Genomic DNA, 27265 nt, shown 5'->3' on the forward strand with positions numbered 1-27265 from the left:
CTGTCAAGCTGCAGGTGAAGGATAAAGTGACAGGGGCTGCTCTCACACTCAGGGGTGGTGAGGGGTGCCCTGCCTGGCAGTGCTGCTGAGGGGGAGAGGAAAGGGAGCTGCTGGGCTGGGTGCCTGCAGGGGCATTAGCAGTGCCAGCTCAGTGACTGTTCCTGTGGCATTTTTCTGACTTCGGATGCCAAGCCCTGTGGAGGGAGATGCTCCCTGTACTTTATCTGTGCTGATACTCCTGCCACCACCACCCTGGCCCTGCAGTGAATCCTAGTCCAGCCCAGCATCCTGCCACTGCCCTCTGCCTCCCTCTCCTCCTCACTGTCATCATCATCCCCTGCCTGCAGCCCTGTTTTTTGGGAATATGGGCAAGCTCTCTACAATGTGTTTCTTTCCCTTCTCCTCCACCATGGCCCCATACACCTGGCTGTCCCAGCTCCCTGGAAATGTCCCCTGCATCTCTGCCTGTCCCCAACACCCCAGTGCTCTCATTCCCCGGCAGTTTTGGGCACTTTTCCCATTCCTCTCCCTGCTGATGCCTCTGCACCTCCTTCATCCCAGCGAGCCCTTGTGGCCGTGGGGCCCCACCAGTGCTATGTGACTGGCCTCAGGCAGCCAAGCCCAGTTGCCAGCAGGGCACTGGGGGAGGCTGAGCCTCCCAAGCCCTGTGCATCTCCCATGGGCAGAGCTGCCTTGGAGGTGGCCCAGAGCAGCCCTATCACATCCGGTGCTTGTCTCTGCAGCCTGGGCCGGAGGATAAACTATCAGGGCTGTGGGGCAGTGGATCATTCCTCTTATTATTTTCTTCTTTTGCAGATAGGGGTCGTGGAAAGTTCAGTTCCTTTTAACCCTCGCAGCTCTGTTTATTTTCCAGCTGGTAGCACAAACGCAGCGTTTCCCATTACATCACAAAGGGCCTCGGACAGATCCCTCCGAAAAACGTGTTGCAACTGTTTATTTTTTTCCATATTTAAACATTTCTGACAGCCAGACCTGGCTGAGCCAAGCGATGGAGCTTTGTGAATGAACCCAGCTCCTGGTGTCTGTGACCAGAGGGTTTTGAAGGACCTCTCCTCCTTTGCAGGACGTGGGCTAGGGCTGGCTCAGGGACGTGGGCGACTCTGCCTTACATGTGTGCTGATTACGTGCCGGGCTTTGATTAATGGCTCCTCATTCTGCCTGGCTCCCAGGACGCTCTTGAAAACAAGATGTTTCATTTCAGTGTGCTTTCCTGGTACATTGATTCCCGTAAATAACCCAGTGCAGACTCTGTCCACCTGGAGCAGTTCAAAGAGCAGGGGGCCTCCCTCCAGCCCTGGGCTGCCTTGGCCCGCACCGGTCACTGCTGCACCCCTGGGGATGCTGGATTCCCTCTGCTTTTCTCCAGAGGTGTGGGCTGGAGGAGCAGCCTACCAGAAGCACATCAGCCCCAGTTTCCCTTATTTCCTACTTAAATCCCAGTTTACATCTTAAAAAAAACCCAATCTGAGTGTTTGTAGAAACAGGAGGGGGGAAATGCAGTGCAAGGCAGCCTGGTCAGCTGTAGTACCCCCATGCTTGTTGCTTGTTTCCCTGCTTTCTCCACACTGGCTCTCTCTGGAGTGCTGGGCCTTCCCTGGGTTGTGATGTGTGATGGATGTTTGCACCCTGGACATCACTGCCACTCTGGGAACATGAGACATGGCAGAGTCAGCTTTGCAGGTCACTCGTGAGAGTTGAAACCCACGGCCAGAAGCAAAACACGGCTTTAACCCCCCCATGGCTGGGGTTTAGCTGTGAAAATCTCTGTGGCTGCAGCACGTGGTCACAGCAGATAAGAGCTGTGTGAAGGAGAGGATGCTCCAAGCTGGGCTGGAGCCCCCCAGGGAGGATTGGAGCCCTCCAAGAGCTCCTTCAGCCCCGACAGCAGCGCGGGTGTTCGCTCTGTCCTTCCAGCAGGCTTTAAAATTGAGTAACATCATCTGGAACGGGCTGGGCTGCGCACGGGGCAGCCGCTCCCCGCGGGCAGAGGTGGGCAGAGCAGCGGCAAGGGGACATCCCGGGAGCTGTCCCCATGCAGGGGGACGGTGGCCGGGGTGAGGGTGACGGTCCCCAGCGGTCCCCGGCGGGGTCGGTGCCAGCGCAGCTGCGGCGGGGCCGTCCCGCGGGGCAGGGCAGCAGCAGCAGCAGCGGTGCCGGGCTCGCCTCGCCTCACCTCTCTGGTATTCGCTGCAGCATTGCAGGCAACTCCCAACGCATTCCAGCCCTGAATTGCTCACGTCTCTCCTCGTTCTCCCAGGGTCTCAGTAGATGTGTGGGCGACGCTGGCTGACTTCTGTAACATACTGACCACAGTGAATCAGTCGGAGGTGCCCTTGTACAAGGACCCAGATGACGACCTTGCCCTGCTTAGCCTGGAAGAGGATCGGCTGCTCTCGGGCTTCGTTCCCCTGCTGGTCGCCCCCCAGGAGCCCTGCTACGTGGAGAGGACCTCGGACAAGGTCAGCAGTAGGCCAAACATCCCCCCTCGATTCCTCCAGACTTTTATTCTTGGGAAGTTTTCTGTGCAAACGGAACACGATTAAGTCATTGAGAAGGGTGTTAAGGGAAAATATCGACCTTTCAGCCGCTGACATCCAGCTCTGTGTCATGAAAACCCCTCTCGACTTCCTCTGGTGTGTGTGTGCTCGCTGGCATGTTGTATATACGATCATTTCCTCACTTGTTTAAATAGTGCAGCTTGTGTTGGCAGAGCTCTCGGTGCACTCCAAATGGTTTGCATCATGCTTAAAGCACCCTCCCCCCGGCCACAAAACTCTGCCTTAGGAAGGCAGCCAGGACTTTTTTCCTTCTCTAAAGAGGAGAGTGATAAATAGGTGACTAGAGAGAAGCAGACACCATGTGTTAACGTACAAAAGGCTTTTAGGAATATGAAGCATTCCCCACTGCCCGCTCTCTATTTTCCTTTCTTTGCTCTAGGAGCCCATTCTAGGCTGAACTTTCCTTTGGCTGTTTGTTTTTAGAATAATGAAATCAGTTCCCTTGTTGATGTGGGGTTTTGGGTCTGCTCTCTGCCACCACCTGGCCAGGAGGGATCTGGGGGCTGCACTTGGAGAATGTGTGTGAGCCTGGTGGGGGATGGAGGAGGCACAATGGCATTTGTTTTGCATGCCCTTGGAGGCACAGCGGGATGAGAGTGGCTCTCAACAGTTTCCTGCTCAGAGGCAGAGCTGCAGCTCCAAAAACATGGCTCATCTGGGAAGCTGCAGTGTCCCCTGAGGGGTTGATGCTCCAGGAGGAGAAGTGGGGATGCAGAGCAGGTTTCTGTGGAGAGCCTGCGTGTGACAATGGCAAGGTGCCTTTCCCTGTGCCACTTCTTCTTCATGACATTGTCCTGAAATGACAGTGAGAAATTCAGGACCTTTCTCACAGAGGGACCCGGAGGTGCAAATTTCTGTTTCACTTCCCTGTCTGGCCCAACCTGTGCTCACAGCACTGCCTGCAGCATGGGAGCACAGGCTTCCAGTAAAACCAGGAGCCCTCTCAGTTTGGGGAAGCAGCTTAGTCCAGGAAGTGTCTGTGGAAGCATGAATTTTCAAGGCTCTATTTGACATGGTTAAAATAAGAAGTGTGCAGTTGTCATTGCTGCCCTAAGGATTGCCCAGTGTGTGTGGTGGCCTCAGGGGGGTTCTGCTGGGGACAATCCAAGTGTCCCTATGCAGAGATTCTTTCCCCAGCAGCCACAAACCAGAGCCCCCAGCAGGCAGGTGAGGTGGCTGAACAACTCTGGTGCCCTGTAACTTGTGGGAGGGGGTCAGTATTCCCTGAACTCTGCCTCCTCTAACCACACACCAGTTTATTTGGAGTGCCATCTACCTGCCCTGCCAGGCACTTGCACTCATCTTTGTAGCTACACCTGAGCTACCGAGCTGAGTTCTTCCTGTCCCAGCTCCCTTTGGCTCAGCTGCTTTGTAAAGAAACTCCACAGGTGGGAGTTGGTGCCCTCACAGCTCAGCATCAGCCACCCAGGAACTCTGGAGTATCAGGCATGGTGTTATCTCAGTTCTGCTGAAAAAGCAGCACCCAGAGGGAAAGAGCCAGGCCTGGCTGTGCCTGTACCCCTTTATTTCTTTCTGACCAGTGCTTTTATTAATGGTCAGACAGGTGAGACAGCAGCTGTGCATGTTCACTGTGCAGAGGACACCTGAGAGCATGAAGAGGAGGACAGTGAGTTAGCAAAGAGAGCTCAAAAGCCTGATTTCCAAGAAGGGCCTGGGTGAACTGAGGCTTTTTAGTCTAAAGGAAATTCGGGGAAAAGGCAGAGAGGAGAACAAGGTGTCCTCCAGCTCCGTGCTGAAAAGCACAGGAAGGAACAGGCAGAAATTGTAGCAAAATAAATTAAGAAACTTCAGGAAAGGTTTCATACCTTTGGGTAGTTCAGCACTTGAGAGCAGCCTCCTCAGTGAGTCTTGCGGAACTCTCCAGCCTTGGAGATTTTAAAAGCAAGCAGGGTGACTCTCTCAGGTACAGCTTGGACTGAGGTAAACACCTTGGAGTAGGAGGCAAAGTGACCTCACTGGATAAACTTAGCCCATTTTCTGCCATTTGGAAATGCTCTAGAAAGAGACTGCAGTGGCAGCTGCGTCAATACAGTCAAGTGACTGCCCTGTTCCACAAATGTTATCCCTCTGCAGCATTAATGAAGGAATTGTTGGGCTCTGCAGGAGTGGGGTGCTGCAGAAGGCACTGCAGAGCCAGCCAGGACCGAGGGGCACAAACCCACATGGGACTGACTGTGAGCAAGATACAAAAAGGCACTTTCTAGCAAAGAGTCCCCCAACCCAGCCTAAACTTGTGTGCCATCTCCACTCCACCATCTGCTCCTTGCCCTCCCATGCAGAGCCCAGGTGAATCCAACTCCTTGGCAGTTCATCAGTTCAAGGCCAGGTTGGACAGGGCTTGGAGCAGCCTGCTCCAATTAGTAGGAGGTGTCCCTGTCCATGGCAAGGGGTTGGAACTGGATAGTCTTTAAGATCCATTCCAACCCAAACTATCCTGAGCCTGTGGGATGCATCTCTGGGCTGTTTGCAGTGGAAGGTCTGTGCTGAGCCTGGTTGCATTTTGGGATCTGTGTCCCTGAGCCTCCAGCAGGCAATGGCAGCAAAGCAACTCTCTCTGGCACTGATTTTTTTCCCATACTGATTTTTCATTGCTTTTTAGCAGGAGTTATTTTTTGCACCAAATTTCTTTCTGTTGTGTTCTCAGTCTTGGCCCAGTTTTCAGCCCAGATTCTTTGCTGGAGAGGCAATGAGAATGTACTGCTCTTTATATGGCACAATGTGAATGTCTTGTGGGTTCTGGTGTGCCAGAGTGACTCTGGGTCCTTTTTCTACCACTTGCATGGCTAAGAAGAGGCAGTTGGCTTTTACTACAAGGATATCTCACCTTGCTTGCTGATGCTCCAAATCTTTTGCCCATTTTTTTACCCTCAAGCTTCTTAATTAATTTGTAACATTTCAGAGGAAAAGAATCTGTTGAAAGGCAGGACCAGAAGGAATTGGGCTTAAATTGGTTTTGGGCTCTTTGCTCTACCAAGAGGGTGATTGTTTTGTAAGCTGCATAGGACAAACACTGTGCTTCCCACTCCTTTTTGTTCTCCACGTCCCATTTAGCAGATGGAGTGCAGAATTCAGCCAGAGTTCCTCAGTAAGTTTTTGAGCATTTGGCCTGGCTCTTATTTTGAGTGAAAACGTTCTGACTCCATTCGCTGCCATGGAGCCGCGCGTTCGAATTCCTGCTGGAGCCAGTGGGACACTCAGAGCTTCCCATCGTCTCTTGCACTGTCATTGGAGCTGTAACCAACAAAAGCTGGCTCTGGGGTGAGCAGAACTCAGAGTTGTTTTCCTGGGTGTGTGTGTTGGGCACATCTCCACTGCAGCTTGTGTGATGGAACACCACCGACCGTACCAGTCAGCAGCAAACTATGCAGCCTGGTGCCTGAGCTGTCAGCTGTGTCTGCAGCCTCTGCAGCCCAAGGAGACACTGCCAGGACCTCCCTCACCCAGCCTCAGACCCCAGGCAGGAGCTGGGAGCAGCAGCATGGCTGAGTTAAGGTCGGGAAGGGGGAAGGTGGCAACTGTGGAGTCGTGGTGCTGGTAATGGAAAACACTTGGATCGTGTTGAGGTTAAAGAGAGTCCTGGTGATGGTGCGTGGGTGCAGCCCTGGGAACCTGGGGCACGTCCTGGATTCCTCAGCTCTCACTGGATGCTGTTGTCTCGGGAGCATCCTGCTCTGCAGTGACCCCATGGAGCTCGTGGCAAAGCTGGAAGAGGGCAGATATCCCTGATGTGGAGCAGAGCAGGGAGGTTCTCCTCTCTGCAGGCATGGATTGCCCCCATCCCTGCAAGCTCTTCATGGGCTCAGTGTGTGCATCCCCCAGCACACCCTCTGCCACATGCCCCTGCCATGGGCAGATGTGGAGGAGAAAGTGTTAATGTCCCTTCCCACAATAAACCTCTCTGCATGGGGGGTCCTGAAACCTGAGCCTGTCTCTCCTCCCCCAGCCCTGACACACGTTAATAAAAGGTTTTTAAACGCCAATAAAAAGGCAGCAGCCCCAGCTCACCAGGTCCGGGGCCCAGGGTCCTTGGGAAGGCACTTCACAAATGTGTTTTTTGCATTTTCAGGCTTTTGGCTGGTGAATAAGATTGAGGAGAAATACTCCTTCCCCTGATAACAATACAGTGAGACGCAGGATCAGCAGTGTGTGGATTAAAACCAGACGGTGCATGATTAATACGTGTGCTTATAGGGCCAGTCACCGTGGTTCCCTCCTCTCAAACAGAAAGGCACTTTTTTTCCTTTCCCTCATGTGCATGCTCATGTGTGGAGTGGACTATCTCAGATACTCACCACTCAACTGGTCTCAACCCTGTCTCACCTCACCAGGCAAATGAAAGCCCTAAAACGCGAGGTTCTGAAAATTAATTAGCAATATTTTACTGCCAGACTTACAAACTGAGTATTGCGTGGCTCCTCCTGCTCTGGGGTGGCCAGTGAGCTTCCCACACTTGGTGCTGTTCCTTATTTCACTCACCTGTCAGTGCAGATAGCCTAAATCCTAAGCTTTGTTCTCCTTAGAAATCCCAAATCTCCTTCCTCTATTCAGCCCAGGTGGATAGTTTAAATGTGACCCTCTCTCTAGTTGCCCCAACATGCTCAAGATTAGCCAGTAACTGTTTAGGAGCTAATTATTATTTAGGCTTGGGCTAAAATTAGTCCTGATTAGTCTGGTTATTCACTTCACTTATTTATGGTATTTCAGTCTTCCTAAGACTCTCAGAGATCTCTTGGCAGCGTGTAGTCATGTCTGATGCTTCTTGGAAAGGGAGCCCCAGGTTTAAAAGCCCAGGAGGAGTAGCTGTTGGAGTGACTGGGCTCTGTCATGCCTCTAAACATCAGGCTTTTTGTCTTTTCTGAGACCTAATGACTCCTGGAATGCCAGGGATTAAATCCACCTTGGAGTGGCCACACTGTAGTGATTTTGGGAGGACTTTTTGCAAGGCATCAGAGAAAAGGTAGCAAGACCAGAGCTCTGAGAGCACAAACTCTTTGTAAGCAGAGAGAAAACCCCAGTGAACAAATGTAACTTGTTTTCTCAGCATCCTTTCCATATTCCCATTCCATAGCCTTGGAGCATCTCCCTCCAGCTGGCAGGCAAATGCTCTCAGCCCATGAGAGCGAGAGCTTCCAGCTTGGAGTTTGGTCCAGAGAGGAAAAGGGAAACTGTGAGCAGAGATGGGAGCCCCAAGGAGGAGAGTCCAATGAGGAGTCATCCTTGAAAAACTCCTTCCATTCCTGCCTGCCTTGGTTTCCAAACAAGCAGTGCAAGATCCCTGCCACGGGCAGCCCTGCTGGGAGCAGGGATTTGGCAGGAGCTGGCAGCCCCGAGGCGGCAGAGTTAGAGGTGTTTACATTTTCTGACCAGTATCTGAACTCCATCCCAGCCTCGACCTTCCCTTTCATGTGGTGCCTTTGGATTGTAAAAGGCAATTAAACTAAATTATGGGCCATGCTGGAAGATGATGTCACGGGGTGATGGAGGAGAGGCTGGATTTTATGCCACCACGAAGGTAGTGTGGGGAGCATCACCTGCTTTGAACTCCTCAGCTGTCCTTGGCATCACCTTGAACCACCAGTGCCAGGGGCTGTGTGGGCACCGTGGGAGCCTCTCTCTGCCTTTGCCAGGTGCCTTTAGCACAGTGGGAAGTGCCAGGTTCAGTCCATGTCCCCAGGTCTGGGTGGCAAAGGAGGCAACGCTGGTGCCTGTTGTGCTGTTTTAAATGCAGCATTGTAGCAACAGGCACAAGTCCTGTCCAGTGACTGCTGCAACATCTCCTAGAGTTGTGCAGGGCATCTTCCAGAGAGGAATCCTGTTCAGTTATTGTTTGGCCTCAGTTTTTAATCACTTTTTAAGCCAAGAGAGTTCTGAGGATATTCTTAAAATGGAGTTTCTGCAGCTGAAGGTGAAGTGAACCGATGGCAAACAAGCACTAGCACGGCACAAGGACGCTGGATCCAGCACTGGAGAAATCTGCAATGTGGAATAACAGTTCAGCCTCTTGAAGGGAGGGGGGTGGGTTAAAAAGAAAAAAACAAAAACAAAAAACTGCAATAAATCTAGCGAGTGGAATCTGCGGGAAATGATCCCATCTGGAAAACTCCAGTGCTGGTGCTGCTGAAGGCTTAAGGAGCGATGCAGATCACAAAAAGCAAAGCCTGCAGTCTGAGGATGACAGGCTGCTTAATTGATGTCCATTGCAACTGGTACTCTGCCAGTTTATGTTGGCCACCTGCCAGCGTGCTGTAATTTTGGGGCCAGGTGTGAAGCGTTTCTGTTCCATCTTGTTCCCAAGCACCTACAGAAGCCTCACACATCTCACTCGAGGCTGCAGCCCTGTAGGAAACAGCTGTACAGGTATAGGTGAAAGGAAATGTCACAGCTGGGCTGGGAGCCCTCCCCCGTGCCTTGCCCAGGGCTGTGTTTGGGGGGCCACCCCCTCCCCTCCGCCCCCACAGCGGCTTTGGGGAGGTGGTCACTGTCACAGGCACACCTGCCTGTCTGTCAGCAAGGTGCTTTGAACATCAGGGAGCTTCTGGGAAGAATGCACAGGTCAGAAACCCCCTCTTCAAAGAGGAGCCCAGGGTGGTGTGTGTCAGTTCTGGGAATGGGGAATCCAGCCCGGGAGAGCCCCGGATGCTGGCCAGCTGGGGAAGCTGTGGCCATCTCCACTGGTTTTTTCTGCCTCATGAAACCACAAGGAAATTTCCAACAGCAGGTCTTGTAGAAAGCACAAGCCCTTGATTCTGGAAGGCTGAGAACCCTTCAGGATCCTCAGCAAATTGTCACCAGGCCCAGTTTCAGTCACTGCTAAAAACACGCATTATTTCCCAGCTAGATTTGCTTCGTCTCAGTTTCCAATAATTGACTTTTGCTGTAGGTTGGGAAGTTGTGGGTTGCTGCTCTACCTGATATGTAAATGTGTCCCAAGTCCCCCCAGTTCCCATCCTGTTTTTTATAAGCTGAATAGACAGAGTGAAAGGCAGGAGAGTCTGGGGCATGGTTTGGATCCCCTGAGCTGCTCTCCTGGTGTGTTTGAGCTGTGATTGTCCAGGCTCCACATGTTGCTCCTCAGGAGGAGGTGACACTGTGCTGTCCCACTGTCCTCTATACCCATGGACACTCCCAGTGTCCTGCAGCCTTTGCTCCTTCCTGCAGGCACAATTTGGCATTAACTGTGGTAAATAGCATGGGGTTTGTTCCTAAGTGACTGAGAAATCCCCAAGTTTTTGCCTGTTACTGAGCTGCTCTCTTAAAACCTCAGGAGGGTTTGAGTCAGTGTCTAATCTGCTGGCTTTATCAGGAGAGGTTTTCTTTGTCCAGGTCACTGAACCTATTGTTAAGCAGCATAAGCCCGAGCAAGCTTCCCTGTGGCCCCGCCAGCACTGCCCTCCTGTTTACTCTGACATTTTAAGACCTCTGCTGACCAGATTTTAATCCAGGCCGTATCCTGTGCACTGCAGTCTCTGGGGCATAGGAGCTTTTCACATCCTCTGGCCCGGCCATGCCGAGAGCTCAGGGCTGCTGACGCACAGGGCATCGGGCTGTGAAAGGCAGCAGCAGTTCAAAGCCCTGCAGCCCCTTGGCCACAGCCAGGTGTGAACAGGTCCTTCCATAGCCCTGGGCAGGCAGGGGGGTGAGGAGGAGCAGATCTGACAGCAGCCCCACCCCGTGCAGAGCTGGGGTCCTGCTGCTTTGCCCAGGGCTCAGGGCTGTGTGTGGGAACTGCAGTCGCACTGCGAGGTGAGGAACCACCTGCCAACGTGTTAAGATCCAGTTGCACGTGTTCTCTTCACCCCTGTGTCAGTGAGAGGCAGAGTGGCTTTGTGGTCTGGGCACAGCTTGCAGGGAAGTACAGGGTGCTGCCTTCCAGGCAGCCCTGTGTCCTGCAGGGGGGAGCAGGGAGGGAGGAACCAGCAGCTGGTGGAAACAACCTTCCCTGTCCCTGAAATGCCTCTTTCCTGGCATGGGGAGGGAAGGAGCGCTACCACGCTGCGTGGGGAGTTTTCTCAAGTGGCTTGTGATGTTTCCATGCCTTCCTCCCCAGCCTTGGATGCACCTCTGCCTCTCCTCCAGGCTCATCTTGGACAGGGCGCTTCAACCACAGCGTGAGCTCCAAGTGAATCAGGGTGTGAGCTGTGCACGTGCCCCAGCACGTGTCGGGTGCTCAGCCAGCCCTGCACAGCTTGGCTCTGCTGTCAGCTGAAGGCTCTTTTAAAGTGTTTTCTGGAAGTGAGATGGGATCATCAGCTCCTTGAGGCAGAGACTGACAGGATAAATCAGCCTCGTCCCACGGCTGGGGTTGGATCTTTCCGTGCGGATCAGATGACGCTCATTGTCCAACGTCCTCATTTGTGTCATGGTCAGGCCAGGTTTGTGTAGTGGGATGGGAAACTTAACTTGTGTTTAGTCCTTTTGTCCTAAAAACTGCTTCCAGGGGTTCAGCACAGATTCTTGGGAAACGGGAAATGTCCTATTCAAGAAACTCGCTGACCATGTGTTCCTGGGGTTGGGAATAGTGGAATGACCTAGGAAAGGAGAGGCAGACCATGTGCAGCACCTCCTTGGAGCACACTGTGTGCACCCTTCACTTCCCTTGGGATTTTGCAGTGGGAAATGGCCTTGTTTCTGCTGCCCCAGCACCCAGATAGCAGAAACCCTGCCACCTCTTGGCAGGGCATCATGCCCAGAGAGTGCACAGCTCTGGCTGTGCAGAGGTGTTGCCACAGCTTTAGTGTACTTGGAATGACATATTGGAGCCCAGACCTTGTGGAATTTGCTGATTAGTCTATAAGTGTATTGAAAGGCCTCATTAAAACACCATTAATGCTGGATCCCCTCCCAATGAGCCATCTCTTATTGCTACCCAGAGAAACTCTGAGGAAATGGAAAGGCTGCTCTGGCTGGCTGAGCTGTCCCTGGGCATGAAGCGTGGCCTGAGACAATCTTTGTGCTGCTCAGGTGTTATTGTGGTGCTTTGAAAGAGGTCCACATGAGAGGTCCCTGAGACCTAGGGTTGCATCTTTGCCTCAACTTTGCCACCTGGATACACTGCCATTGGCTTTTTTCAGACTCTTCTTTCTGGTACTAAACTCAGTCCTTGACCTGACTCTTGGCCTCTGCCCAAAGCTCAGCTTTAGAGGGAACCTCTTTCATGGCACTGTTTTGTCTCTGCCCAACTGAAATGCTTAAATCCCATCTGAAGGCGAGGACGGCTGTGGCATCCACCAAGGCAGCTATGGGAAGGACCTCAGGAAACCCTAAAAAAGACCCAATTAATAATTCCTCATTGTTATCCTGAATAAGAAAGATCCACGTCCTGCAGAGCTTGCCAAAGAAGTGGACGGGGTGGAATGCAGGGAGTGGTCAGCCCAAATAACAGATGGGGATCTACTCTGTCTCTATGGGAGACGGAAGGTGACCTCTGTCATTGAGCTTGGAGTCTGCTCCCCATGTTTCTGCTCCCAGCTGAGGCTTGTGTTGTTTTTGTGGATGCCAAATCCGTTTGCCAGCACTGGGCTGGGGCTGGGCGAGGTTGGAGAGCCCAGCTCCCATGGCAGGACAGAGCTGTCACCCTCAGTACCCTCCTGCTCTCACATCCCAAACCCCAGAGAGAAGAAGACACCACCATAATCTTATTTATTGATTTTTTTTTTTCTCAAAGTCATTGAAGTCAAAGCACTTCCCAGGCATTAATGAACGTATCTCCACAACACGTTGTGACAGAAGGAAAAGCAATTTCCTTGTTAGGGATTGGCAACAGAGGTACACAGGGCTGAGGGACCAAGCTGGTCCCACAGGAAGCCTTGGCTTCAGGATGAGAACAAACCCCTGATACCCAGGATTTCAGGCCACTGCCTCAGCCCCAGGCCACCCGTGTCCCTTAGGAAGACAGGGGGGTACTAAGGGAAGGTTCATTGGGAAGCATTAAAATTCTTCCCAAACACAGACCCCACATGAGCAGCTTGACTGCTGCTAGCCTGGCTGTGTCTGTGGTGGGACATGAAAAATGTTGGATATTTAGTGCAGCAGATAATTTAATCGCATTTTTCCCCATAACATATTTGCATATATTTCCTTAAACATAAGGTAAAAACCATAATTTATTTAAATTAACAAAATTTGCCTTAACATTTTACATACCAGCATTTTACATAAAGCATTTTCTCCACCATATGTAACAAATATTTGTCTATCTGTTTATATATTACGAATAGTGACAACTATGGTTCTTATTTGTAGTCATTTCATTGATTTATTTTTTAAACTTTCCCAAAACTTCATTGTACTTGGAATAGGTAGATGCACATATAAACACAAGCTCTCAGTATGAAGACAAATGTGTTTTCTGAGGAGTTACTGCCTGCCTGCTCTGTGAACAGCAGAACAGATTTACATTCTGGTTCCGTATTTATCTTAAGCATAAACGATGTGATGTTTATTACAGCAGCCATTATTAGGGAAGGAAGGAGATTTATATCCATGCACAGAAAAAAAAAAAAAGGAGTTTGCTGCATCCTTCCAGAGCTGTGTCACTTCACCTGGTACCTGTTCCATGTGTGATTGAAGGATGTTTTTGCTCCATCCTTCCCAAGCTGTGTCACTTCACCTGATACCTCTTCCATGTGTGATTCCCATGGAAAAGTGTCTCTGAGCAGCTCCCCAGGGTGTGTCAGGGACGTGCCTGCTGCTGTGCATTCCTGGAGCTCACACAGTGACCTCCCAGCTGCGGTGACATGCCACATGTCTGGTGCTGAGGTCACTCCTGAAGATCATTTTTGCGCTCTTAAGTCACACAGATGCTTCTGGAACTTGCACCCCTTGCCAGTTTTTATTATTAGCTCCCTCTAGTACCAGTAACTTTTTTTAGTTTTAATGAGTAAAGATTTAATCAGCAGTGATCTGAGCTTTGCTGAAGCCTCGTGGATGAAATGCTCTCGTCAGTCCAGGCCATGGGAGCTGAATTTTCTCAGCACTTGGCCCTTTTCACACTCATAAATAAAACTTCCATTTAGACATGAGCATCCTCACCAGTTTCCCTGGGACTTGAGTTAGTGACTGTCCTGATCTGGGGAGGGAGAGATGCTCCAGGTCTCCTCATTTGGGAAGCTTGCAATACCTGCTGAGCATGCCTTCCTTCCTGGGAATCTCTGGAATCTCTGACCCTGTGGAGGTAGCAAAGCCCTCACCACAGCACATCCTCCCCTTTCCAGAATAAAATCCACCACTTTGGAGAATGGTTTCTTTAAATGAGTTCATTTTTTATGCGGGTTTTTTTTTGTTTGTTTGGGTTTTTTTTTGTTCAAAATGAAACATCTTGGCATGGTGAAGTGTGAGGACAGGAGAGAATTTGCTGGAAATTCTGAGAGACTTAGCACGCGTGTGCTAATGGGATATAATTTCCACCCTGCCATGTCTCTCCTCATACAGACTGAGGGCATGGGCTGTTCCCTCCTCGTGATGAAATCCTGGAAGCCTGATTTACATGGCTCCAGGGCAGCCTGGTGAGGAAGAGGAAGCCTGGCAGCACAACCCCTCAGAGATGCCCCATCCTGTCTTAGGCAGTGCCACCCCTTTCTGCTGGCACCTCGCTCCTCCTGGAGCTCGTTCCCTCAGGCAGGATTCCCACTTTTCAGCTCTTCCCAGATTTCACCTCGGTTTCCCCCTTTTTAATAGGAATGTTTGGCCTCTTGCACTCGGGCTCGGGGAGGAGCAGCTTGTTTCTGTAGCTGGCCTGGTGCCAGATGTCATCACTTCAGGCAGTGCCACGCTGCACATCTTCAGCAGTTTGAAATGGAGAGACAGAGAGAGACAGATAAGATCAGCAGCTTTAGGTGATGGCATTGTTTCAAATAAACCATGCATGACCCAAAGCTTCCACTTCAAATGGGGAATGAAATTGCTTCATCCTTTGACAGCTTGCTCCATGAAAGAAATTTATCTTCACTTAATTGCTTTAGATCCCAAGAGGCTGTGTACAGTAATTTCTAGGAGATAATTATATCAAATTAAAAAAAACTATGTGACTATCCGGCTGCTGAGCATGAATGCAGTGGCCAGAGACGAGAGCAGGGAGGAAGGAGGCACCACAGCTGAGCCCTGCTCCAGGATCCTTCTCCTCATGGTCCACAGGCACTTGGAGAGCCCAGGAGAGTCTGCCTGCAGGGCATTGTGAGCTTTGAGCAGAGCAGCGAGCTTGGAGCTGGGAATTCTGCTCTCCCAGAGCATCTTGAGGAGCAGGGAAGCTGGGGCATGGCAGGGATGTTGTCACCCCTGCCTTGTCCCTTGTGCTCAGGACACCTCGCCAGGAGAGCTTGGCAGTGCCTCCATCCGGTTCGTTCTCCCGTGTGGATGTACAGTAGAGCTGAGGAACAAGAAAGCTTGTTGATTTAAAAACATGTATATTTAGAAGCAGAGTGTAAACTTCCTGCCCAGGCTGGGATTGGATTCTTGACTATGTTTGAGTTTCCAGTTTTCATTTCCTTTGCCCTCATACTTAACATTGTGTATCTCCCAGAGTGTGCCCCAGACTAATCTCTCTCTAACCCTCCCTTGCCCTGCATTTTTCTGCCATTATTTGCACATCAGTTCCAACTCTTCCAGGAAGCAGCATATCTCCTGATTGTCACTCCATGCCACGGCTTAGCCTGGACTCCTGCAGGTCTCCTGTGTCCCTCTGGAAGTGACCTCAGACCCCAGTCAGCAGCAGATCCAGGCTGGGGACTGCAGCAGGGACAGAACTGCTGGCAGTTGCCATCCCTCAGAGAAAGATGAGCTCTTGGCACGGGTTTGAAATCCTGAAGGGACACTCATTCCTCTTGTTAGCTCATGGGAAACAGTCACTGACCAGTCCCAGCAGGGGTAAATCCATCCTCTAAGTCTTCTCTTTCTCTCCTTCACATCAGGCTTCACGCCCTCCCTGACTGCTCCTTGTGACAGCTCCTGCCCTGCCATTGCCTTTACAGCCCATATCCTGGGGACAAAGAGAAAGTTGTTCCCCCCAGGGCTGTGACAATTTTTTTGTGTGATCCTGCGTGGGCTTTGAAAGGGTTGACAACAATCCTGAGCCAAAAGTGAGCTCCTCCCCAAGCCCTGTGATGTGCAGGCTGGTTTTTGAAGTGTGCTGCTGCTTCAGCTGTTCCCAGGAAGTCTGCAGGGGAACCGTGTTTGTGCTAACGAGGTAAAGTCCCCTTGTGTTTCTGGAGGGGATCTGCTCAATGGGCTCTTTGATGTCATCTCAGTTTTTGGACTTACATCAAGTAAATCTAAAAAAGAAAAGAAATGTTTTGGCTTAGCCCGGAACGTTTGCACCTGAGCAAGATGACCTGTGGCTGTGCTGAAATCTGTGGCCACAAGTAGAGCTGTGGCCTGGAGCAGGGAGATGAAGTATTGAGTAGTGGGAGAGTTAACACATGTAAAAAAGCTCCTCAAAGCAGTCCTCAAACATAGCACTGTCCCCCTGTGCTGATCAAGGTGCTACTGATGGTCAATTTTATACCACCCTGGCTGCAGACAAAACTGGGTAGTTCAGGCCATTTGTGCCATTCTGAACAGCCTCTCCTATCTTTCCCTGTGGCTCTAGAGCCCTGAGAAATGTTATGTTGGGATGACTGCCCCTAAATATCCTCAGATTTCATGTGTTGTCTCCTAGTTCAGACCTCACAGTGCTGCCATGAGGTTTATAATGAATCATGGGAGTATTCAGTTGCAGAGGGGTTGGAACTTTAAGGTCCCTTCCAACCCAAACCATTCTGAGATTCTTGGTCCTGGCTGCCCAAGCCCAGCTCCCTGAAGGTCACACATCCTGATCTTCAATTCTAGCTTGTTGTTAATTTTTTTTTTTTTTTTTTTTTTATGAGGTGTCCTGACAAAGCTCAACACATCACAATGAGTAGCAGCTTCCACTGCTCTCCCTGACAGCCTCTGCAGCCCAAAGAGCCTTTGTCCCTTTGTGTCCTCCTTCTGGGAATGGCAGAAACTGGCAGAAGAGCAGTTAAGAAATGGAGTATCCAAGGAGCTCATCTGGCTGGGAGCTGCTGCTCACAGCAAAGTCGACATTTTTGTTTCAGAGGCCACGAGTGAAGGAGTTAATGATGATCCCAGATGGCTTCAGACTTTGCCTCTTGCCACCCCTTCCTGTTCCCCCAGGACCTCAGATGGTGGCGGGAGATGAAGTAAAATTCTGGAGTTTATTGTAAAGTTCATCCCTCTCCCTAAATCATGCTGGAACTTGTGTGTGCTGTGTTGGCAGCTTCAATGGGATGCTACCTGGTAATTAATTAGTTGTCAAGAGACAGCCCAGAGCTTCCAAGCCTTTATATTCTTGCTAATAGAAATTGCTCTGATTACATTTTCCCCCTTGGCTGGAGGGATGAGGAGCAGGAGTGATGGTCCAGGGGCAGCTGGAGCACGCCTGCCTGGCCTTTGCTGGGGCTCCTGTGAGCGTGCTAGCACATGCTTCCATCAGCACAGCCCCTGAGGGAGCCCACTCCTGAGCCAGGCCTCTGCCAGCCTGCTCTGCTCATGTTTCTGTTTCCCCTGCCTTTGCAGGTGAGCCCTGCCACAATTCCCCTTCAGCTGCTCCTCAGGGTCTTCCCTTGGCATCTCTGTTCCCTTCCCCTGCCCAGGCAGAGGTGCTTTGCATGTGCTTTTAGAGCCTTTTTTCTGGGCTCAGCTTAGAGAGACATTCAGTGTCTGCAGAGGTTCCTGGTGTTTTCCCTCAGCCTCACTTCTGTTTCCTTTTCATTTTTATCTCCATGTTTCTGCAGTTAGTTGTCAGCAGATTTAGGTTTTTACCTGCAGTGTGTGATCAGGGAGTGAGAGGTGCCTGGATTTTGTGCTCAGCCAAGCAAGGCACTGGTCCTAAGCTGAGTTTACCTTACCCAATGGTTTGTTAAAGAATCATTTCCATTTTTGTACACTAGTTTATGTTTTTCCCATATTTTTTGCAGAGATTCTCTGCTAACATCTGACAATTCCATTCTCCTCCTCTCTGGCCAGTGTCTGTGTCTCCCCTAGCAGCCTGACACCTTGAGCAGCCTCAAAATTAGAATATTTGGAGCTGAACTCCATCATCCATCCTTATGCTTCTCTGGTCAGCACCACCACCTTGGGGGCAGCAATCCCAGCTCTTTGGGAGGTGTCACTCATTGCTCTGCAGCAGGTCACAGTCATTTTCTGTCTCAGTTACCAAACCTTCCCGTGGCTCCAGGGAGCAGCTGCCTGGGCAGGAGCTGGGAGAGGATCAGCCCAGCCCTTCTGGCAAGTGCAGAGCCCAGCCCATGGGTGCTGCAGCTCCTTTAATGCAGCCTTGGCCAGGTTTTGGGGTATCCCCAGCGGGCTGCAGTGGGGTCTGGATAGTGCAGTCCTGCTCAGCACAGCCTGTCCGACTTCCCAAACAGCTCCCAGCCACCTTATCAAGCTTAGGTGATATCAGCTCTAGTGATTATCAGCTCATTTTGTGATTTCAGCTCTTTGCTTGCTAAGTGCCTTAGGCAGATGCAGGGAGAGAGAGGAGAGGGCTGTGTGAGGTTCCACAGGAGTGTCTTTGTTGAATCTTCTGTGAAGATTCTCAAGGACAGCTCTTCTGCCAAGCTGGGCAAAAGTAGGGGTTTTTAGGGTACAGAGGTTTTAGGAATTGTCCAATAGTAGGGGTCATGTGACCTATAGCCTTACAGAGAGATAAGCAAGGGTCCAAAGGCAGAAAAATGAGTTTCTAAGGTCCAGTTATCATGAGTCAGCATTTCCTATCTTAGGCTGCTGAATGCCATGATGGCTTTGCAGGTCCTGGGCGTGCTGCACTCCTTGGCCCTGGGGAGCAGCTGAGCCCTGGCTGATCCCAGGAAGGCTCCCTGGAAGGCCGGGATGCAGCGAGGCTCTGCCGGATGCTCTCACGCCTGCCCGGGGCTGTGCCTTCCCTTCCCACCCCCGGGGAGCCCCACCTGACACTGCTGCCTCTGCAGACATATGGTCCCTTGTCTTTGTGTTTGCTTTAGTGTGGGAGGGCTCCACGCTGAACTCCTGGAGCTTTTAAGCTATTGTTAGTGCCGACCCGGCGTGGCAGTTTTACAGGCATGGCCCCAGCCCTAACAAAGGCAATTAGGATGCTATTCTGTTGGAGCTTTGGGGATGAGAGATTTCTAGTGTCTGGAAGGAGCAGTCTGGAAAGGGCATAATCTAATGCAGAAGATGAAGACAAAGGCATTTTGGAGGCAGGATGTGGGAGAAATGGGGGCATGAGATGCTCAGAGGGCAGAGCTGCTGCAGGACTGGGGATGCAGGAGCTCAGCAGCTCAAGGTGCGAGGATGGAGTGAGCAGGAGAGAAGCAGAGATGCTGCTCTGGGCAGGTACAGGGAGGTGCTTCTGCTGGGGTGGGGTGAAGGGGGAAGGGGAAGACTTGGGTGCTCTGTCCTTGGGCAGGAAATGATGGTTCTAGTGAGAAAAGTGTGGGGTGGAAAAAGCCCCAAGGTGTGACAACGACTCGAGTGTCACCCTGCAGAGTAGTGAGCAAAGGAGACGGAGGTGACAGCTGGGACAGGAGTGTCACAGGGCTGTCGAGTGACCTTGGAGGTGGCACAGGAGGGGTGGGGGAGCAGCAGAGGGTCACAAGGGCCACCAGCAGCATGTGGTTTGGTGCGATTCACCCAGGGCGAGTCAGGAGGCCGTTCCCAGTCACAGGGCTCGAGTTGCATTTCTTGCTGCTGGCTCCTTCCTCGCTTGGCTTTTCCAGCATCTGATCTGAGTGTTTGTTTGCTTCCAGTGATTTCAGTTGTTTTCTATTTTAGCTCCTGACCCCGAGTGCCTGGGCTGGGGCAGGCAGGCACCGTTTGAAAGCCGCCACTTGGCGGCAATAACTGTTCGAGCCGCGGAGCAGCACCCATCTAACCCCTCTTTTCACACACTCGGAGCTTCCCAAACATTAACCTTTGGATTAAAATTTTCCATGCTTGGTCTCTCCCCAGATGTGATGTCTGAGCTTTGGTTTGGGTTCATGTTTTTCCTGTTTGCTGGATCCGTATTATGGGAGAATGAAAGAAATACTTTTCCCATTTACAAAAAAAAAAAAAAAAATTATAGTCTTCATTTATTTGGGGTTGTTTTTTTTTTTTTTTTTTCATTCGGGGATTCACCAAAAATGGTTGAAGTTTGAAACTGAAAATAATTAGCTTGGCTGCAGCAGGCTGTTGTCACAGCAGTCAGGGGTGTGCCACAGCTCCAGGTGTGTGACACTGTGGGTACCACCAGCACAGCCTGCTCAGCCCACTCCAGGTACATGCAGGCACTGCCAGCAGAGCCAGGAGAGCCTTGCTGTGAGTCAGCCTGAGTAACTCCAGATCTGCAAGAGGGCGTCTGGCTTTTTTGTTTTTTAGAAAAGAGGGGAAAAAAAAAGTTGTTTTTCAGGCTGCACATGCAGGCTGCCGATGCCGGGGCTACGCAGGCTCCTGGGCTGGGTGAGTCAGGCACAGGGCTCATCCCCTGCTCCTGCTGCAGCTCATGGCACAGGGCTCATCCCCATGCCATTCCCAGTCCCCTGCTCCTGCTGCAGCTCGTGGCACAGCCAGGAGATGACATGCTGGGGACACAGCCACATGCTCGCCCCTGTGGCTCAGCTCCTGCCCCAAGCCCCCTGTGCAGCGTGGCTGTCACTGCCCTCCTTTGCAGGACAACCTGCCTCCTTTCATCTGATGCCACCAAGGGGCTGCACTGTTCCTTGTCCTGAAGCCAAACACTCAGATCCCACTCTTTGACACCTTCTTCTCCACCTTGGACAATGCTCTGCGTTTCCCTGCGTTGATTTTTTATTTTATTTTTTGCTGGCTGCTGCACCCCTCCTTTGTGCTCCAAGTCTGCTCGCTGCTCATCGGGTGGGGACCTGTGCTGCTCACACCAGCACTTGTAATGTCTGGCCTGCAGTTCTGCCAGAGGCCAGAATTGGCTCTGGGTGCACGGCTGGATCGCGAGGACGGTGTTAGATGGAGGGTGGAGTGAGTGAATACCCCTCTCTTCCTACTGTGCTTTCAGGAAATGTCTCTAATGCAGCTGTAAGTGTGAATGAAGTCAAAAGTATGGATTGGTGCCCCTGCTCCAGCCCACCCCACTTGTCGGGGCCCATCCAGAGTCCCCACCCTATTGTTCTGCTTCAGCTCCTCCGTTTCGGGGCAGCGGCCCTGCTCTGCACTCAGCATCCACTCCCGAGAGGAGGAGCTCTCCCGAAAACAAAGACACAGCGAATAGCTTTCCTTTCCCCACCGAGCCAACGTTCCAATTCCTCCTTCCCTTCCCTTCCCTAGGTGTGTTTGCAGTTCTTGGCCCAGCTGGAAGTGAGCAACTGCAAGACTCAGGCCATTAATCATTTGCCAGAAAAGCTGAGTATTGGGTATAAGTAGCAGAGCTGTGCTTGCTGCTTCCTTAAAGCAGAGCAGGATCTGCGTGGGCCAGAGCTCAAGGCCAGTGCTGAAAATCACCTCTCTGCTAGGCTAAGGGAGCATGTCCTGCTTGGAGCAGCCCCTCCTGGAAGAGGACATGGGCTCTCAGGCACAAGAACGTCATCGGGAGTCCCCTAAGTGGCAGCATTTCACTGTGAAGCAAAACAGAGCGTTTGTCCCTCCCTGAAGTGGCTGCTGGAAATGGTGTGAGCCTCTTCCCGCCCTGCCCCAGCCCGGAGCGTGCTGCCAGCGCGGTTCTTGCGGCAGGGGGGAAATGCCAGTGTTGGTAATATCTCTGGGGCTCTGGTGTCCCAGCCAGCCAAGCCGTGGTGGCATTTTTCTGGTGTTATTCCATTGCCTGCCAGCCGTGGTGGCATTTTTCTGGTGTTATTCCACTGCCTGCTCTATCCCCACCCTCTGTTTTCAAGGGAATTCAACACTGGCCCCGGCGGAGCAGTCGGAGGAGCTCCTCCCTGCACATGGCAGCCCCGTGAGCTGCCCTTTCACCAGGGCTTTGTTAGTTCAAAGCAAAGCTGCTTCTCCTTCCCTTTCCAAAGCTGAGGAGAGGCAGAGTGCCCTGAGCTTCCCAGCAGCATCCTGGGCTGGTGAGGCATGCGAACAGCACCGGAGCAGCTCGGCACTGATGTTGCTCTGTCTGGCTTCTGGTTTGTGGAGCAGAGGTTTCTCATCCCATGGCTCTGACTCAGGTATCTGTTTCCTCTGATGTGGGCAGCCATCACTGGAGCTTTTGCCCTGGGCATGCTGTTGTTTTGTGTCCCCAGGGGGTGGTGGAAGTTGTGGGAGAGCTCCCTGAGTGCTGCCACAGCCGGACAGTGCTCTGGATCCCTGGGATGGGAAAAGCAGCATCTCTCTGTTCTAAAGCTCCCCTAAAACTGGTGGGATGAGCATCCAGTTTGTGTCCTAGACTGAAAAGTCTGAAGGAAATGAAATACACACACACCTTGACTCAAGCCAGTGTGTGCACTTGAACTCAGATTTTGGGCTGTTGCTGGGTGTCAGCTAAAGGACCCTCAGCTCTCTGCTCCACATCCAGCTCCACGTAAGAGCAACACCAAATTCCTTTGGCACTGGATGCTTAGGAGGGATCTTTTGTGGTATTTCTTTGGCTGCATTTTCCTGGCCAAACAGCCCTGCCTGAATTCAATACCGTTGTGCCACTGGCACTAACCACTCTGACCAGTTTACCTAGAGAGGGGTCCCAGTTCAGCAGGTTGGGATTATCACCCGCTGAGAATTGCTGGTGTTTGAGGAAGTGAAAACCCTCTGGGGAGGCTGCAAGCAGCGGCCAGGTGGGAGCTTTGCTGCTTTAGGAGGTTTTAGTGGTTCTCATTAAAACAGTCTCCTGTAGACTTAGTTTCCTAAAAGAAGAGGAGAAAATTCCAAACGCTTTCATCCCAGTTCAAGTATCCACCAGGGCAGGGAACTGTGGAAGTTACGGTGGGATCTCAGATGACATTCTCTGGAAAGAAAACTTAATAGAGTGCAAGTATGAAATGCTCAGGCCAGAGCAGCTGTGCCCTCTGCAAGGGCTTGGCCAGTGCTTGCATCTCTCCCTCGCCTGTGCTGGGTAAGGAAGGGCAGGGAGGGGGAAATCAGGGGTCTGCTGGAGGAGCCCCTCTACTTTGGAAGCCTTTGGCACCTCCGTGAGATATTTAAATGACAGACAGACATATAGGGATCTGTAAATACTCATTTGGTGCCAACTAAACCACAAAGAAGATACAGCATTTGTGGTCCAAGGAAGTTTAAATATTTGTGGTCAAACTTAAAATTCGACATAAAACTCTCATCTGCAATGGAAGGCAGCCAGGAACTGCATGGAGAACGTATAAGCTGTGTAAACTCACAGAAATGGCTTCCCAGCCAGCTCTGCCAGGACCAGGCAGAATATTCCAGCTCTTGCCTCTCTGCCTGAAGCAGAGGTGGCACAGGAAGGGCAGGAGGTGGATTGGGCAGCTGGGGGCTGTCAGGGTGAGCTCTGGTTTGCACCTTTATGTTATTTTTATTTTGTAGATTGCCAGCCCTGCTTCCCCGTTCCTGTGCTCTCATGCTTTTCCTTCCACCACCCAACTTCCCACTGTCACAGCACTCTGTGACACTGCTGCTTTGTCCTGTGGGACAGGAATCTCTGAGTTACCCAGTGGGTGAAATACTGGGACAGTTTCTCATTGTCTCCATGGGGAATCCTTTGGAAAGAGTTTGTGCTGCTGGTGAATCTTCAGGGTTTCCTCCTGTGAGCCCCCAGCAGGGCCAGCTCCAGAGACACATTCCGGAGCAGGGAGGGTGCCAGATAACCACAGCAGTGTCCCCACAGCACAGGGCAGCCTGCATTGGGCTCCTGCCCTTTTTTTTCCCCTCCACATATCCTGCAGAAAGGGCTCTGTCTCAGGGCACTGTCGCAAGAGCTCCCTGAGATTTGCAATCGAGATGTTGGATTGAACATTCATCAGCCGCATTTCCCAAATTCCAGGAGAGACAGATCCCAGTCCTGGCACAGCAGCACAGTCTCTGGTCACCAGCGTGGCCCCACAAGCAGATGTACCCAAAAAAACCCCAGGGTGGAGAGGTGTGGGGGTGGCCCTGCCTTGTCCCCAACGCCAGAGTCCTCTGATGGTGGCCTCAGAGGAAGGGCAGCGTGCGGCTGCTGAGAGCAGAGCTGTCGCCTTTCCCTTACTAAGCAATCCTCCCTTCCTCCACTGAAGAGCCTGCTAACCACTTTCTTATCTGTCTGAACTCTGCAAAACAATCTCTGGCAAGGCAGGCATCCTCCAAAATGGCTGAGGAAATAAATTCCCCCAGTCCCCGAAAAGGAAAAGACTGGAGGCTCCTGCGGCAGGGAGAGCAGCCCATGCCCTGTGAGAGCTGTCAGCTGTGCCATATTGGCTTTGCTGAGGATAAGGAGCTTGCCTTCCTGCTTCCCCAGCCTGGGATCACAGGTTAGGGGCAGGATTTCAGGGATTTGTCTTCCCTGGTTTGTGTTCCAGTAGGATTTGCAAGGGAGAAGCAGAGCGGGCTCCTTTGGACTTGGCTTTACTCGTGGCCTGACTTTTTCTGTTTCTTTCCTTGGGGAGTTTGGAGATGTGCTGGGAGCTGGGCTGGGAGACAGGAAGGCACTGAGGTGGCTGTAACAGGGAGTCCCTGTGTGTGAGTCACTGTTTCTCCAGGAGTCATCTGTCTCTCTCACAGCTGTGATTTTTCAGCCCCTCGTTCACATGACAGACAATTTAAATTTGTGGTCCTGTGCTCAAGGCTTCACCTTGAAGAGCAGAAATGCCCTAGGTGTGTCACTGCTGTGGGGATCAGCACATGTGGTCATGATGGGTGGAAGCAAATTCTTTCTCCAGTGAAAATTCCTGCAAAAAATTCCTGCAGTGTCTTAGTGGAGGCACCATTTTGCTCTTTGGAGGAGCCCACAGCCTCTGCTGAGCTGTTGGCACCAATGCCTGAGGACACGAGGAGAATCAGACACTCACAAACCAGATGAAACATCCCCATTACTCACTGGAAGCTTCCTGTATTCCCATCATCTTCTCAGGGACTGCTCTGGTGGGGGTAAAATTAAACAAGCTGAAGAGCCACCTCCTGCCTACGAGGTGTCAGATGCAGCCTGGAGCCAACTGCTCCATGCTGCAAATGCTGCTGCTCCCTGGATCTGACAGTGAAGTTCTTTAGCACATTTAACAGGTGAGTAAGACATTAGGGCAAGTCTTTCCAAGCATCAGTGAAAGCCAAAAGCTTGGTTTGGAATCCAGCAGGAACTTTCCTCTCCAGGCTGTGTAGCTCCAGGGAAGGAGTTGGTCTTGGGCTGGGCTGTGTCAGCTCTCCAGGCCATCCTGGGTACTTTAGGTGGATCTGAAGGATGGTTTTTCATCTGGAACATCTGCTTTGGCTTTGGTGTGACTCTTCCACAAAATTAACTAAAGGTTCCTGCAGGACCCTCAGAGGTATTTTGGCTCCAAGCCCCAGAGCTGCTCACAGCTTCACTCATGTCACTGAGTCTCACCTTGATGTCCTACAGCTGCCAGCAGTGACAGGTACCAGAACCTTGGCAGGAATCTGTGCAGGCTACTCAGGGCTTCTTCTGGTCTCTGACCCCAAAAACTGGGTGACTCAACTCAGATCCATCACTTTGCACCTTTATGTCACCCATGTGTATTCTCTGCATCACTGCACTGGATGAGGCAAGCCCAGCAAGCCCTGGGGATGGTGGGCAGCTGGCTCCCTTTCCATGCTGCTTTCCAGCTTTAAAGGCCAGTCCTGGCTGTGTGGCCTTTAAAGCTGGAAAGACGGAGGTGTTTGCCAGGCCAGAGCACATCTGCTGTGATGACTCGTCTGAGACTGTGTGTGCCCCAGTGCAGAGGCTGGAGCTGTGCCTGAGAGAGGCTCAGCATGCTGGGAGAGAGTTTGGGATAAGACATGGCCACATTTTCTCTTTGGAGAGTGGTTCTCCAGCTGTGGCCACGGGGAAGAGCAACTGGAATGGTTCTTCTGGGCTTCTCTGTCTTCCTTGGGTATTTTCTCATGCTCCTCTCTGTGATGGAGCATCTGGCATGGATGTGGCAGATCCTTTCCCCAGATGTGCTCTCTGGTTGGTGCACAGGATCCAGCAGTGAGATCCATCCAAGCCAGAGGTGCCTTGGTTTGGTCCCTGCTGCAGCCACTGTTGCTCTCTGGGGTCACATACAGCGTTGCAGGCACGTGGGAACCACGTCCACAGAACCTGCTTGTGGGGTTGGTTGAAATTAAAAGTTTCTCTGAGAGACCTGTGCCTGCAGGCAGCTCTCAGCTGCCGAAACCAGGGTTACACCCAGCTGTGAGTGCCTCTGCCCAGCTGGTTTGGACACCTTGGGCCTCCCTGCCCAGGAACCAAACCCCTCCAAGCTGTGTTTGGGGCTGGGCAGAGCAAGGGGCTCCTTGGGTGGGGAACGAGCCCGGGGGAGTTGGGCTGTGATGAGTCCAGGGTTGAACCCAGCCCAGCTTCTGTGCAAGCCTGTGAGATTAAAACCCAGAAGGGATGAGACCAAAGGAGGCAGGCGCTTTCCTTTGTGCTCCTCCTCCGAGCTGGCTCTCCAGAGATGGGAGGAGGCAGCCCAGGGCACAGAGAGGCACTGAGCCATGGCCTGCCTGGATGTTTTGCAGGGTCAGTGCAAACATTTCAGCTGGGCAGGGCAGTCCCTGCGTGGTTTAGATTGTTTGGGGCTCACTTGGTCTCAGCATCGTTCAGCTACTTCAGCTAAGACATGTTTAAAATGATGTGGCAAAAACAGTGTTATCCCCACTCTGGATCGTGCTGGAGCTTGGCTCTGAGTCCTTGTCCTATCCCGTTCCCATCTCCCAATCTGGGATGGGATCTCTCCATGCTATGACTCAAACTTCTCATGTCCTTTTCCCCTTCTGAATGCAGCTGTCAGGATGTGCTGGTGTCTCCCCCTCTCACACAGGAATGCAGAGCCGGCAATGGCAGCCTGTCCTCTGAGCAATCGCTTCTCCAGAGCTGCTGCCTCCTGTTTCCTCGTGGAGCCGCAGGTTTTGTCGAGGGAGGAGCAGCCAGGATCCCTGCACACACCTCCAGCAGCAGTGGGGACCACGTCCCCCCGGGATGTGGCAGGTCCCCGCGGCTGAGCAGGGCTCCCCTGGCCAGCTGGCTGGGCTGCCGGAGGCTCTTTGGACTTAGCTGAAGGAATCTGCATTCCTGCCTCCCAGTTGTTTGCTCTTTAGGACGCTGTGTAAAATTAACAAGTTGTAAAAGTTGATTGAAGGCGGCGGAGGGTGTGACAGGGATTTTGGGAGCTGCGGGAGGGAGAGCGGCGTGCAGAGCAGCGGGGCCGGCCCGGGGGCAGAGGCTGCTCTGACCCAAAGCGAGAGCCAGGGCTGGTTTCTGGTGGTGTCACCAGCACCAGGTGCAGGTGTCCCCTCAGGCACAGAGCTCCCAGCTCGCAGAGCGAGCCCTTCCCTCCCCTTAAATCTTCTGGAGGACATGTGGTGCTGTGGTGTGGAGTCCTGTGCTCTTTCCCTTCTGCCTCTTTTATCAGTGGGGGGAAATGCAGCTGAGACCATAGAGGGGATCAGCTTCATTAGATCTGGGATGCCTTGGTTGGACTGGGGAACCTCACTGACTGCTGGCAGGAGGTGACACGTGAGGTCCTGGTGGCACTGGCACTGCAGAGTGGCTTTGAAAACACAACAGCTGGTACAGTTAATGCTGCAGCCCTGTGGGT

The 27265-nt window shown here is 52.0% G+C and overlaps 1 protein-coding gene across 3 annotated transcripts in view; it reads left to right on the forward strand.

Annotated features, from left to right (window-relative positions):
• Positions 1–27265, forward strand: part of SMG6 (SMG6 nonsense mediated mRNA decay factor) — a 108092-nt gene that overhangs the window by 60005 nt on the left and 20822 nt on the right. For all 3 annotated transcript variants that reach the window (XM_071447914.1, XM_071447912.1, XM_071447913.1), the window contains exon 13: positions 2279–2480. In XM_071447914.1, coding sequence (XP_071304015.1) covers positions 2279–2480 — 202 coding nt within the window. The remainder of the gene's footprint in view (positions 1–2278; positions 2481–27265) is intronic.

Source organism: Agelaius tricolor, unplaced genomic scaffold (genome assembly GCF_023055355.1).
Source record: "Agelaius tricolor isolate 1412-34295 unplaced genomic scaffold, bAgeTri1.0.p SCAF_25, whole genome shotgun sequence".
Lineage (NCBI taxonomy): Eukaryota > Metazoa > Chordata > Aves > Passeriformes > Icteridae > Agelaius > Agelaius tricolor.